At 37.6% G+C, this 12,136-nt stretch overlaps 1 protein-coding gene across 1 annotated transcript; it reads left to right on the top strand.

Annotated features, from left to right (window-relative positions):
• Nucleotides 1–566: 566 nt before the first annotated feature.
• Nucleotides 567–11,337, top strand: LOC140541181 (P2Y purinoceptor 4-like). The gene is made up of 2 exons (XM_072663735.1): nt 567–737; nt 2,146–11,337. The coding sequence occupies exon 2, from the start codon at nt 2,153–2,155 to the stop codon at nt 3,263–3,265; it is 1,113 nt and encodes a 370-aa protein (XP_072519836.1). The 5' UTR covers nt 567–737; nt 2,146–2,152; the 3' UTR covers nt 3,266–11,337.
• The last annotated feature ends 799 nt before the right edge of the window (nt 11,338–12,136 follow it).

The raw sequence follows: 12,136 nt of genomic DNA, 5'->3' as shown, positions 1-12,136 counted from the left end.
TAAGGTCCTATTTACTTTAATGCTATAAATATTTTGTATATTTGTACTTAAATGCTATGAAGATGTTTTTTCTCTATATTTTTGTTGTTGTGTCCCCGGTGATGCCACAGCAATCTGTGTTATGGAAGGAAGGCTGTCCTTGGGTGAGCAGGATGGCCCTCCCTCTCCCCCCATCACTTGCTAGGTTGTTACATAAAAATGGCAAATAAGTGCCTTTTTTTAATAAAAGAAATATTTAGTCTCACACAGAAAATTCTTTTTTTTTTTTTACATTTTTTTTAAACTGCCATTACTTGCAATCCTCATATGACTAAAAGTAATCGATGTATTAAAAGAACGGAGGAACATGTCGAGACACTTATAGCATGTTTATCTCTCCCAGTGGACCATTGAGAATTTTCTGGACTTCTGCTTGTAAGGTATTTTAATCAGCAAGAGCTGGATGTAAACAGTGGCAATTACTGTGGTCATATAAGGGGGGGCTTTATGTGCCTTGTGGGCGGGGGCACTTACTACCCTATCGCACTCTCTCTTTCACATTCACACACACAGCCTGCAGACAGACACGCGTTCAGCTGTAGCGCGCGCCTCGTTCCCTCCACGACTCGAATGGCTGCGATCATCACTCACACTGGACGACGAGCTCGGAGAGAGTTTACCTCACCTCACCGTTGTTCACCTGAATAACTACGTTCAGAAACCTCAGGACATTCGACGAGTGGAAGACTGTCTGTCAGGTATTTCTTATCTTGTTCTAGTTGTCTAACAGATACAGCCTGGCATTCTGAACCTTTCCATGGTGTGGCTCAGCTTAAATAGCCAGCACATTTACCCTGAAAACACCACTGTAGGTTTTCAATGAAAACGGCGGGACAGACGAAGTGAGGAAACTTGGGCTACACACACACACACACACACACACGGACAAGCACTCGCTGTAGGTCTCCAGGAAAACGAGTTACAGATCAGGGGGGATCGTATTTTTCTGTTCACATCACATTATTCGGAAAAAGGCTTTGTAGTAGGTCTATTAGGAGAGTTACAACATGCCTGGAGAGGATCTAACATGTGTCCCTCAGCAACTTCTCCTTGCTTGAGTTTCGCCTCTTGCCTTCTGAAATGGGTAGGTGTGCTCTATAATCTCTGTAATTTCAGAATAACAAAGGACTGATTGAGTCAATTTGCATTGGGCTAAAGGGTGATTGGGGAAGTTGTTAGTCCCTGTGCTCCATAGAAACCAATATGCCTGTTTGTTTATACTGTCATCCCTTTGCCAAGGTACAGTAATCCTCATATGCTGCCTCAGGATAGTCTAGTTTAAGATGCTGAACTGGCAGAAGTGTCTGACAGTGGTTGGCTGGTTTATGTACAGCAAAGTTGGTGAAAATGAAGATGACTGCGGTGAGAGAAATGCAGCTATTCTTTTTGGTGTCAGTTAGCCTGTACTGTATGTCTGTCAAGTATCAAGCATATTCCCTAAATGTCACTTTTAGCCTATATTCTCTTAAACACAGATCTCAGATTTTTTTATTTACAGCAAAAAGAATGGCTTAAAACGTGTCTGATGCTAACATATTAGTTCATTAGAGAATTCAGTATTATAAAAGAACAACATCTGAAACAGAAACTGTTCTTTAAAGGTCCCAATCTAATGCCATAGTCAGAAATCAATACATTAGTCCCATGCTAACAAACTTGCCACAAACTAACACACTCACTTAGAACAGTACTGTGCAAAACACTGCAATATGGAATAATATGATATGCTGTATTATTACTATATCTATATCCGTCAAGTCTCAACATTAGTTAATACGCTCAATTTGAGTGAAGTGATGGATTGCAGTATTACAGCACCTCAGTCGCCATGGTCATTATTCAGTTCCTAGCCTTAAGCCTTATTATTCAGTAACTAATACAAATGATCCAGTAAGTACTATAAAACTAATCAGTAGAGATGGCCATTGCCACCAGAATTGTATTGATTAAAGTGGAGAGCAGATTCTGTAGTTAAAATTAAAATTAATAACTCCATCTTATTTATTTGACTGTATTTGTAGCCCTCTACTGTTATATGTGGGCCTGTGCAGTTTAATAGCTTGCTGCTATTGTTCTGTTTCTTAAATGTTGCCCTTCTGTTTTCAGCTAAAAGATGGCTTCATTACTCCTTCAACCCTTCTCAAGAAACCTCTCCGTCCCGCTCACCACGCCAATACCAGTGGATTCAGTGGATGTGTATAATAGCTGCCGCTTTGACGAGGAGTTCAAATACATCCTGCTGCCTGTGTCGTACTCGCTGGTGTTTTTACTGGGCTTGGCACTTAACTTAGTGGCTCTGTGGATGTTCCTGACTAAGATGCGTCCTTGGAACACCAGCACAGTGTACATGTTCCACTTGGCACTGTCGGACACCTTGTATGTTCTCTCTCTGCCCATGCTCATCTACTATTATGCCAACCGCAGTCACTGGCCCTTTGGCGTGGCCTTGTGCAAGATAGTACGCTTCCTGTTCTATGCCAATCTATACTGCAGCATCCTCTTTCTCACTTGCATCAGCGTGCACCGCTACCTGGGCATCTGCCACCCCATCCGTTCGCTGACGCTGGTGAAGCCACGCCACGCTCACCTGGTGTGCGCCCTGGTGTGGGCCACAGTGGCCGCTTGCCTGGTGCCCAACCTCATCTTTGTGACCACCACACAGCGGGACAATGACACGCTGTGCCACGACACCAGCAGCCCCGATGATTTTCAGAACTATGTCACTTACAGTTCAGTGGTGATGGTGCTGCTTTTTGGTGTGCCCTTCCTGGTCATCATGGTTTGCTATGGTTTGATGGCGCGGACGCTCTGCCGCCCCAGGCAGGGCCTTTCTCCCGGTCAGGGGCGCAGCTCATCCCGAAGGAAGTCCATCAAACTTGTTATCATGGTGCTGACTGTGTTTGCCATCAGCTTTGTCCCGTTCCACGTCACACGCACTCTCTACTACACATACCGTGTATTGGAGGCAGACTGCTGGTTCCTCAACATCGTCAATTTCACATACAAAATCACCCGTCCACTAGCCAGCTCTAACAGCTGCTTGGACCCGATCCTCTACTTCCTGGCGGGGGATCACTACCGCTCCAGGCTCCTCCGAGCATTCAACAGGCAACCGGTAGTTGGCCGATCTGCTGAATATTTGCAGTCTCCTGCTGCCAAAAAGAATGACCTCGCCCTGGTGTATAAGAGCCCAGACAATCAGGGCAGTAGTGAATCTGACCGCTAGGAAAAATGCATGCCAGGACCTGCACAGTGTAGGCAGAAAGGACCATTTTGAATGGCCATTGTCATACTCCAGAGATGCCATATGTTCACCATCAAGAAGATCTAATCTTCTAAAGCCAAACACATCAAACCCAAAGTCTGGATGTAAACAGTAAAAGTTGCACGAAAGAAGAGCAGCCCTTTGTGGAGGTGATGAGGTTTAGACATCCTGTGGGCACTCCAAATGAATGTTCCAGCCAGTCTCATGACTGCTGTTAAAGGGAAATTCCACCAGTTTTTCAAAAGATCTGCATAATTTACAGAGGTGTCAAGTAACAAAGAACCAATACTTCATTACCTTACTTAAGTAGAAATTTTGGTTATCTATACTTTACTAGAGTAATTATTCTTCAGACAACTTTTTGCTTCTACTCCTTACGTTTTCTCATAACTTCTGTACTTTCTACTTCTTACATTTAAAAAAATCTTGTCTTGTTACTCCTATTTCATTTCGGTTTGCTTTCATTCAGGCTTGTCATTGTTAAAAAAATCAAAACAACAAAAAAAATCCTATCCAGATAAATCACACCATCTGGAAAGTGTGAATTTGATTGTGGTTGTGTTACACCATTACAATACATTAATATATTTGATATTACTAAAATGCATTCATTTTCAATGGGAATATTAATAGCTGAAACAGGTAGTGTACTGCATCCCAATTTCTTTCAACATTAACATTTTAATAGAACATTATAGTCATTATGGCTTTTAGGAAAATGTTTTTTGGGGAGGTGGGGTAGTGTGGTAGACCCCTGTGGCGTGGTCTAAGCTTTTGGCATTTGCTTTTCTTACATTACTTTTACTTTTATACTTTTCATAATTTTAAAAACTTTTCCACTTTTACTTGAGTAAAAAGCTTAAGTTGATACTTCAACTTCTATAGAAGTCTTTTTAAACCCTAATATTTACACTTCTACCTGAGTAATGAATGTGAATACTTTTTGACACCTTTGATAATTTACTGGGAAAGACATAAACAAAGTCATTCAGAAGGGTTTAATGTAAAATTATTCATTCTAGAGGAACTTTCTAGAGAAAGTGTTCACAGTGGGAAAACATCACCGAAAACTACCGCATGAAATAAACACAAATACCTATGTTTTGTGATAGTTCTGTGATAATGTTTTGACCTAAAATATGTATTAATTCCATATTTTGTGAAAGGGGCACATGCAGGGCGTTGTGTGGTAAAATAGAACCCAGGGAAAATGTACCTTTTCTAAGTTACCACTGTTTTACCATTATCAACATATTAACAACATATAACAACTTATCAAACTCAGGACACACTGATACATTGGTATTTGTTCACTGGCAATTTTGGATAGTAAATCCTGTATTTCCTGTATTTGTGTCTCTACTTCACAACACTATGGTAAAGAAATACTAGATGCCTACATCTAAAGGTTTTCTACAATGAACCATTTCACACCAAACCACTCTGAATGACGTTGTTTACACCTCAACAGCTGAATTATGCAGAATTTCGAATCATTTGAATTCCCCTTTAATATAAAGCTGAGTGCATAAAGCTTAACTTCTTTTCCATTCCTACTTTTACTTCAGATGACAAAGCAGATTGAGAAGTATAGTCACTTATAATCACTTTCTACAGTTTGTACAAGGATTAAGTTCCTTATCTGCCTTATTTGGTTCAAAGTTAAAAGCAATCCCACAGGAGAATAGCTGGGGCATCAGGTAGACATGATTTAATGTGAAGTAGAATGAGCCGACCTGAAGGCTGTATGGTCACGAGGATAGAGGAATAGGGGGTGTGGAGGAGTTCTGTGGTGAAGCAGACTGTGTATATCAACAGAAACAGTGTACGTTCCTTCGAGATCACTCCTGGCAGCTTTTGGTGCTCCAGCTGTTTTTGTCCTTCAGCAGAGGAGCTCTGCTTTCTCAAGAAGTAGGTGGAGGAAAAGAGGCTGGGGAAACATGAGGGGGCTTTTCCTTTGCTTTTCTCAGCTCCCTTTTGGCTGAACACAGTCGGATTTCCTTAATACACCCATTTAAATGTAAGCTCTGTGATTTTAGAACAATACATTGGTGAAATTGCTCAGAAATTTGTTAGAGCTTGACTGTATGTTCAATCTTCTAATGAATCCATTCAGCTCAGTGAAGTTGCACCTGTTGCAGACACAGTTGTGCAAATGCACACACAGAGATTGTCTAGTCCCTGTAGAGAAGTATAGACTAGGACTCTCTGGAGCAGACAAACATTAACCTATTGGTACCATGCTTAATTCCATGTGTGGGCTATAGGGGCCATCAAGCTCTGAGCTGTTGTACAGTGGAACTGCGTTCTCTGGAAAGATGGTGCTCCATCCAATACTTTTGGTATGAGCTAGGGATGAGGTGGGGTGGTGATCATCCAACATTCTGACCTCACTAACACTCTTGTCGCTGAATGCAATCAAATCAAGCCTTCATATATGAGTGTGTCCTAATATCTTTGTCCATATAAGGTATATTCCAGATAGTAAACAAGAAGTAAACAGTGGATTTATATACAATTTAATATGAAGAAAAAAAATTAAACACTCTGTAAACTCTCATAAGCATGCATAACTGCTTATTTCTGTAGATAATTACATAAATTTACAGTTGATGTAAAGCAGTTTTTTTAATGGAAAAAGCTGATATTGTGAATGTGAAAGTGTGTGTTGCCTACTTATTTATATTTGTATAAAGATTAAAGTATCAGAAATCTATACTTTTATTGTATACTGCTGAAATTGTGTACTGTATATGATATATTTTAGCAATCATATATTTGAAATAGCTCATATTGCATATTGAAATAGCTCGTATTTCAAGTACATTCAAATACATGAAAACTAGTTATAATGGTTTGCCATAATATGTTACTGACTGGATTTGCAATCTTATGTGTATGTTGTTGGATGCCACTACTATCACTGTTGACCTGTTGATACATTTTCTGATTGGATGAGGAGATATAGAAATATGTGCACCTTCTCTAAGACAGTATAAGTTTGGGGAAAACATTGTGCACCACGTGGTGCGGGGGCTGTGTATGCATCATTAATCATGGCTATGGTGATCTCAGGAAGCCCAGTGAACGGAGAAAGAAATAACAAAAAGTAGGGAAGCGAGATAACTAATGCCTGACTGTTGTAACTGGAGACAGGAATTTTTCTAGAAAGAGGTCATTTTCCAGGAGCCGATGAAAAATAATCCTCTGTTCACCTTAGTTTGAGAGGATATGCATTAGGCCCAAAAACAAGCTGTTCAAACCATGTGTACGTTGCCATCACATGTGAAGAAATGTTTGCTTTGGCCATCAGATCTTAGTGTAGTTTGTTGTGAAACATTCCATTTTTGTAGATCTGACCATGAGTGACCACATAATTTGTTTATTAGATTATAACAAATATATGTATTATGAATTGTTACAAATCTGAAACCTACTGTGAGCAGGCAGCATGTACCGCCAGCTGCCAGCAGGGAGCCCAGCCAGCAAAGTAGGAAAGCTGGTGGGGTTGGAGCAAAGAACTCCAAGCCCCAGAATTCCCAGCGATAATCAACGCTAACCAGACCCACCTGTGAGGCACGGTATAAATACACCTAGCCAAACACACCTCCCCGTCGCACCTTTGTAGAGGGGCGAACGGTAACAGTGGGTTTATGTTGAGAAGAGAAAAGAGAAGTTTAAGCTGTGAACAGAAAAGAGAAGCGTGAACAGCTGTGGGAAAAAAAAAAAAAAGTGAAAAAGAAAAAAGAGAAGTTTAAGCTGTGAACAGAAAAGAGAAAAGTGAACAGCTGTGAAGAGAAAAGCGAAAAAGAGAAAAGAATTTGAGTTGTCTTTAGTTTGTTTTCCCGCCTTTTTGTGTTGCTTACGATCAGTGCTTATACTGCCACCCCTCCCAGCTGTGGTGGCCCAGTGGAAATACACTGGGCTCCCATTACCAAGGTTGGGAGTTCAAGCCCAACAGTCAACAAGCACACACCACAAAAGGAGTTGTCTCATTTGACAATAATAAAACAAACTTTAACTGCACTTGAGTCCAAACCCCACACCACAGCGTAACACCTACACTGTAATAAAGGTTAGGAAGTTTAGTCTAAAAATATACTTCTCGTTTTACTTCTCATTTACTATTCATTCATGTGCTTTTAAACAGCAGAATTTTACACAGCTCTGCTCTTATAATGATGGGTCCCATTGTCTAAATTCTATAACACAGGTGAATGCCAGAATCTTAAAGAAAACTCTGTGGGTTTTAAGCACAAATTTCTTATTAGAAACAGTTGGTGAATAAGGCGCAAGGAGTTGATCTAATTAGAATTATGTAACCTTGCATGAAACATGCCTGAAAAACAAGCTAATATGTACACTGTTAAATGTATGTGAGTATTTACTACTACAAGGAACAATGTTTACTTTACTTTATGGAGGAACAATACTTTACTTGCCTTTATGTCTGTTAATGTGATTAGGTTAGAATTAAGGATTACTAATAAGTTTAGGTTAATCAATAATTTTAGTAAAGACATTTACAGTTTAGAGTGTAATCTTTTACCACAAATAATTTTGAAAAAATATATATGGAAGAGGAAATATAGTTCATGACTAGGTGTAATCCCTGTCCAAGGAACTGTCCAGAACACTTTATTCTGATTGCCCCTAGAGATGCTTTTTTGATGAGCAGCTTATTATAACTGAACTTGAGTTGAATGTGAGATTAATCAAACTACTAATTGTAACATTAACTTTAACATTTCAACAGTTTGAATTTGAGCACCTTCAGATAATCTGTAGGGGACCCTGAAATTAAAGTGTGATATTTCGAAAAAATAAACTTCATTCACTTAAATAAATCGGTTCTCAAGAAGACATAGACTATTTCCTATAGTTTAATTATTGTTATTCATGTTCATACATAAGCAGTTTCCTATACTACCTGTCACCTCAAATACTTTAAAAGTAGTTGCTTAACAGATTGTAGCACAGGTTGATTATGAATGGTTGCTGCAACTCATGCAGTTTAGGTTCTAGATATAGACTCAATGGGCATGTTGCTATACTTAATTAAAGGTGGTTGGGGAAGTTTTCCTTGACCTGGAATAAAGTTTTCAATACTGTCAATTGTCAAAACCGTTCCAGATTAGCTTAATGTAAACTTTCCATAAACACACAAAACTCATATCTTTCAGGTCGCTCTGGATGTATGCTGATAAATTCTGCTTTGTCATCACTTAAAGCTTGCACTGGGATCAGATTTCCCTCAGGGTTACTTTTTACGACAAAGCTAATATGTACACTGTTAAATGGGTTCTTCAAGGGTTATTTACCAAAAGCAATGGAGTAAATAACAATTTAATTGCTTATTATTATCATCAGACTTAAATTGTTCTGTAAAAACAAGGAAAACTTGTGTAGATGGTTCTCTGTAACATTTCAAACAATGGTTCTGTATAGCCCCAGTTTTGTTTTAGTCAAAACTCTTTTTTTCATGATTGTATAGTGCCTTTTTGCTTAGAGTGTAGTTCAATTAATTGGTACCACACTTTGTGACCATATTGGAAGTCTAAAAATCTGAAAATAAGTATCTTATTTTCAATCTCTGAAGCAAATTCTGTTTTGTAATTGAAACTGAATGATTTCATTTTTTAAATATTGAACTGGTTTCTCAGGCAGAAATGAAGTCTTACCCAAATAATCCAATTCACTTTAATTAACAATTAAGCTTCCTCTATTTTCTCAAATTTGAGTAATGGCATCTCTTAAAACTCAACAAGGTGTTCTCTGTGTTTAGTGAAATTAAGTAAGTAAAGCAAACTAACTGGAAGTTGACATTACTCAAATTCGCGGTTTAAGAATGATTTTAATCGACTACAACAATTTCTGCTAATTAATATCTTAATACTTTAATATTTAATACTAGTTTATTTATAAACCAACATTTCACCAAATGCTGATGGTTAAATCCTGATTTGCATAAGTGGTCATTTCAGCACCCAGCAAGTAAAGAGACACACTCAGCAAGATAGTAACTTCGACACTGATGTCAGACAGTGACCTAACGTATAGAATACAGGTAAACACCCAGGGAAAGGTAGTCTAAAGTTAATGACAACCAAGCCAACCACTTTATTCTGATTGTCTCCTAGTGATGTTTCTTTTTTTGATGAGCAGCTTATGTTTAACTGAACTTGAGTTGAATGTAAGATTAATCAAACTTTAAACCTAATTGTAACGTTAACTTTAACATTTCAACAGATTTCAACAGTTTGAATTTGAGCACCTCCAGATAATCTGTAGGGGACCCTGAAATTAAAGTGTGATATTTAGAAAAAAATTACTTTATTCACTTACAAAATAAATCTGTCTTCAAGAAGAAATAGACTATTTCCTATAGTTTAATTATTGTTATTCATGTTTATACATAAGCCATTTACTATACTGTCTGACACCTCAAATACTTTAGAAGTATTTGCTTAACAGATTGTAGCACAGATTGATTATGACCCCATGCTGTTTAGGTTATAGATATAGACTCAATGGGCATATTACTATACTTAATCAAAGGTGGTTGGGGTTTTCTTTGATCTGGAATAAAGTTTTAATACTGTCAATTGTCAAAACCTTTCCAGATTAGCTTAATGTAAACTTTCAATAAACACACAAAACTGGAAAAACTCATATCTTTCAGGTCGCTCTGGATGTATGCTGATAAATTCTGCTTTGTCATCACTTAAAGCTTGCACTGGGATCAGATTTCCCACAGGGTTCCTTTCTACAACCAAGCTTCTTTTTAGTATATGCATAAACGACGATCTTGCACTGTTGTGATGATTTAGATGGCATACTCCTGTAAACTTGTGGGGACGACACTGTGCAAGTTGCTCAAAACTAGTGGATGAAGTTGAAAAGTGACTAGTTTAGACCTGAATGTAGAACAACAATTTCAATGTATTCACAAATTAATCAAAACATAGAGATTTTCCTGCAATGCTGATTAAAATGATATATTGGGGATTCTATTCTGCACAAGGTACAAGGTAGTCATATAGTAAGAAGAAGAAGGTTATAGAAATACAATGTTTATTTGTCTTTATTTCTATTCATTTTGCTGTGCTGTGGTCTCAAATAAATCAAGAAGCCTTGAAGCCACTTAAAACACTTTTTCATTCATTTTTAAATAGAAAATAAAAACAATATCACAGTATCAAATGGTTGTGTGATGGCATTTTAGATAATGCGAATGCTGCCTCCATCATTGACGGGCCTTGTTCAGCTGTGCTCTGAGGACACCAAAGCCAGTCTCAAAGAGGGAGTCATTGAATTGGACTAAATATTATCTATGCTATCTCTTTATGATTGTATATACTGTACAGTTTAGGAGGAAATGTATTGTAGTGATGTATGTGTGTTTTGGTGGGGGAGAAGGGGGACTGGAAAAGAATTTAGATTTAGGAATGTGTGATTAATTAATGTTTACTTGCCTATGGGACTGTAAAAAAAGATTTTAGGGAGTGGTGTATATATAATCCATGCATTTTTAATTAAGTTACTTAAGTATAAGCAAGTGAAATAAATAATAATGGATAAAATCTACCAACACTACCTATTTGTTAACAGTAACAACTGCAACTAAAAATATCCCATATTTGTTCTCAAGAGTGTTAAGCTACTGGTTTGAAGGTACTGTAGATGGGAATTAGCTAGTTTGTTAACTTACCTGTACATGGTCCATAACAAGATTCTTGTACATGATCTAGGCCAGAATTCTTATACATAGTGAATGACAAGATAAAAACAATAAAAAAAAATAGGAAAATGATTTAATAATTTTTATAATAATGCTGATTTGCAGTTGTTTGCATGATGTCCACTGTTATCATTGTATCATGTATACCATTTTTAAATGATCTCACAAAGACTCATCTGCAAGATGTTTTTCAATGTATTTAAAGGACCATGTAAAGAGTCTTTGGTTCGGTATAAAATCATTGTCTTTAGTAAAGAACCCTTAAAAAACCCTCTTTTTTAAAGAGTGTGCATAGCCGTTTGTTTTTCAGTTACAGTGCATATTTGCATTGGTTTAATAAGTCTTGCAGGGCCAATCCAGTCCCTGCTTTGGCCAGCAGATGTCCTTATTGCCATCTTCAAAAGTGAGCGGCCATCAGCTAAAATAATCTAAAGTCCCAAAGCTCTTCGGCTAATCACTGTGACTGTGATAAATAGACCTGTTGACTGTTGCTTTTGTAAGGTGGGAGAAAAGAGGGGCTTTGAGGTCAAGGAGAGTTAAAGACTGATGGGGGAAAAGACTATTCATGAGGGACTTTCTGTTTGGGAATTTTCATCCACGTTATGAGGAAATCAGTCAGGGCCCTGACACAATACACATTCATGAACCTTATACGGAGCATAGTATTTAGTCCCTAAACCATTTAATTTGAGAAATTTGAAAAATACTACTGCTTTTAATTTGACAAAAAAAATGTCTACAAATATTAATTTAGAAGAACTTAAACTTAAATGTCTTACTGATTGGACAATGGACTGATTGGAGAAAATTATTTACATTATTAAATATCTCCAGTGCCTTGTCAATTAGAAGAACTCTTACAGTGTATGATGTAACGATTGGTAAAGGTTTTAAATGCACTATTCAATCTCCATATATATGCAGGGAAAATAGGCATTTTTGTAATTCATTTTTCCCAGTGATGTCACAAACCATGTCTTTACGTGTAATGTTTACCCTACAGCAGTTTGCTCTGCATGTTTATGCTTAATTATAAGTGATAGATAAAAGACAAAGAACATGTAGTATATTGATCTTTTAAACTGCAGGAG

Source organism: Salminus brasiliensis, chromosome 19 (genome assembly GCF_030463535.1).
Source record: "Salminus brasiliensis chromosome 19, fSalBra1.hap2, whole genome shotgun sequence".
NCBI lineage: Eukaryota > Metazoa > Chordata > Actinopteri > Characiformes > Bryconidae > Salminus > Salminus brasiliensis.
Note: the sequence above shows the minus strand (reverse complement) of the source record. Positions and strands in the feature narration are given on the sequence as shown.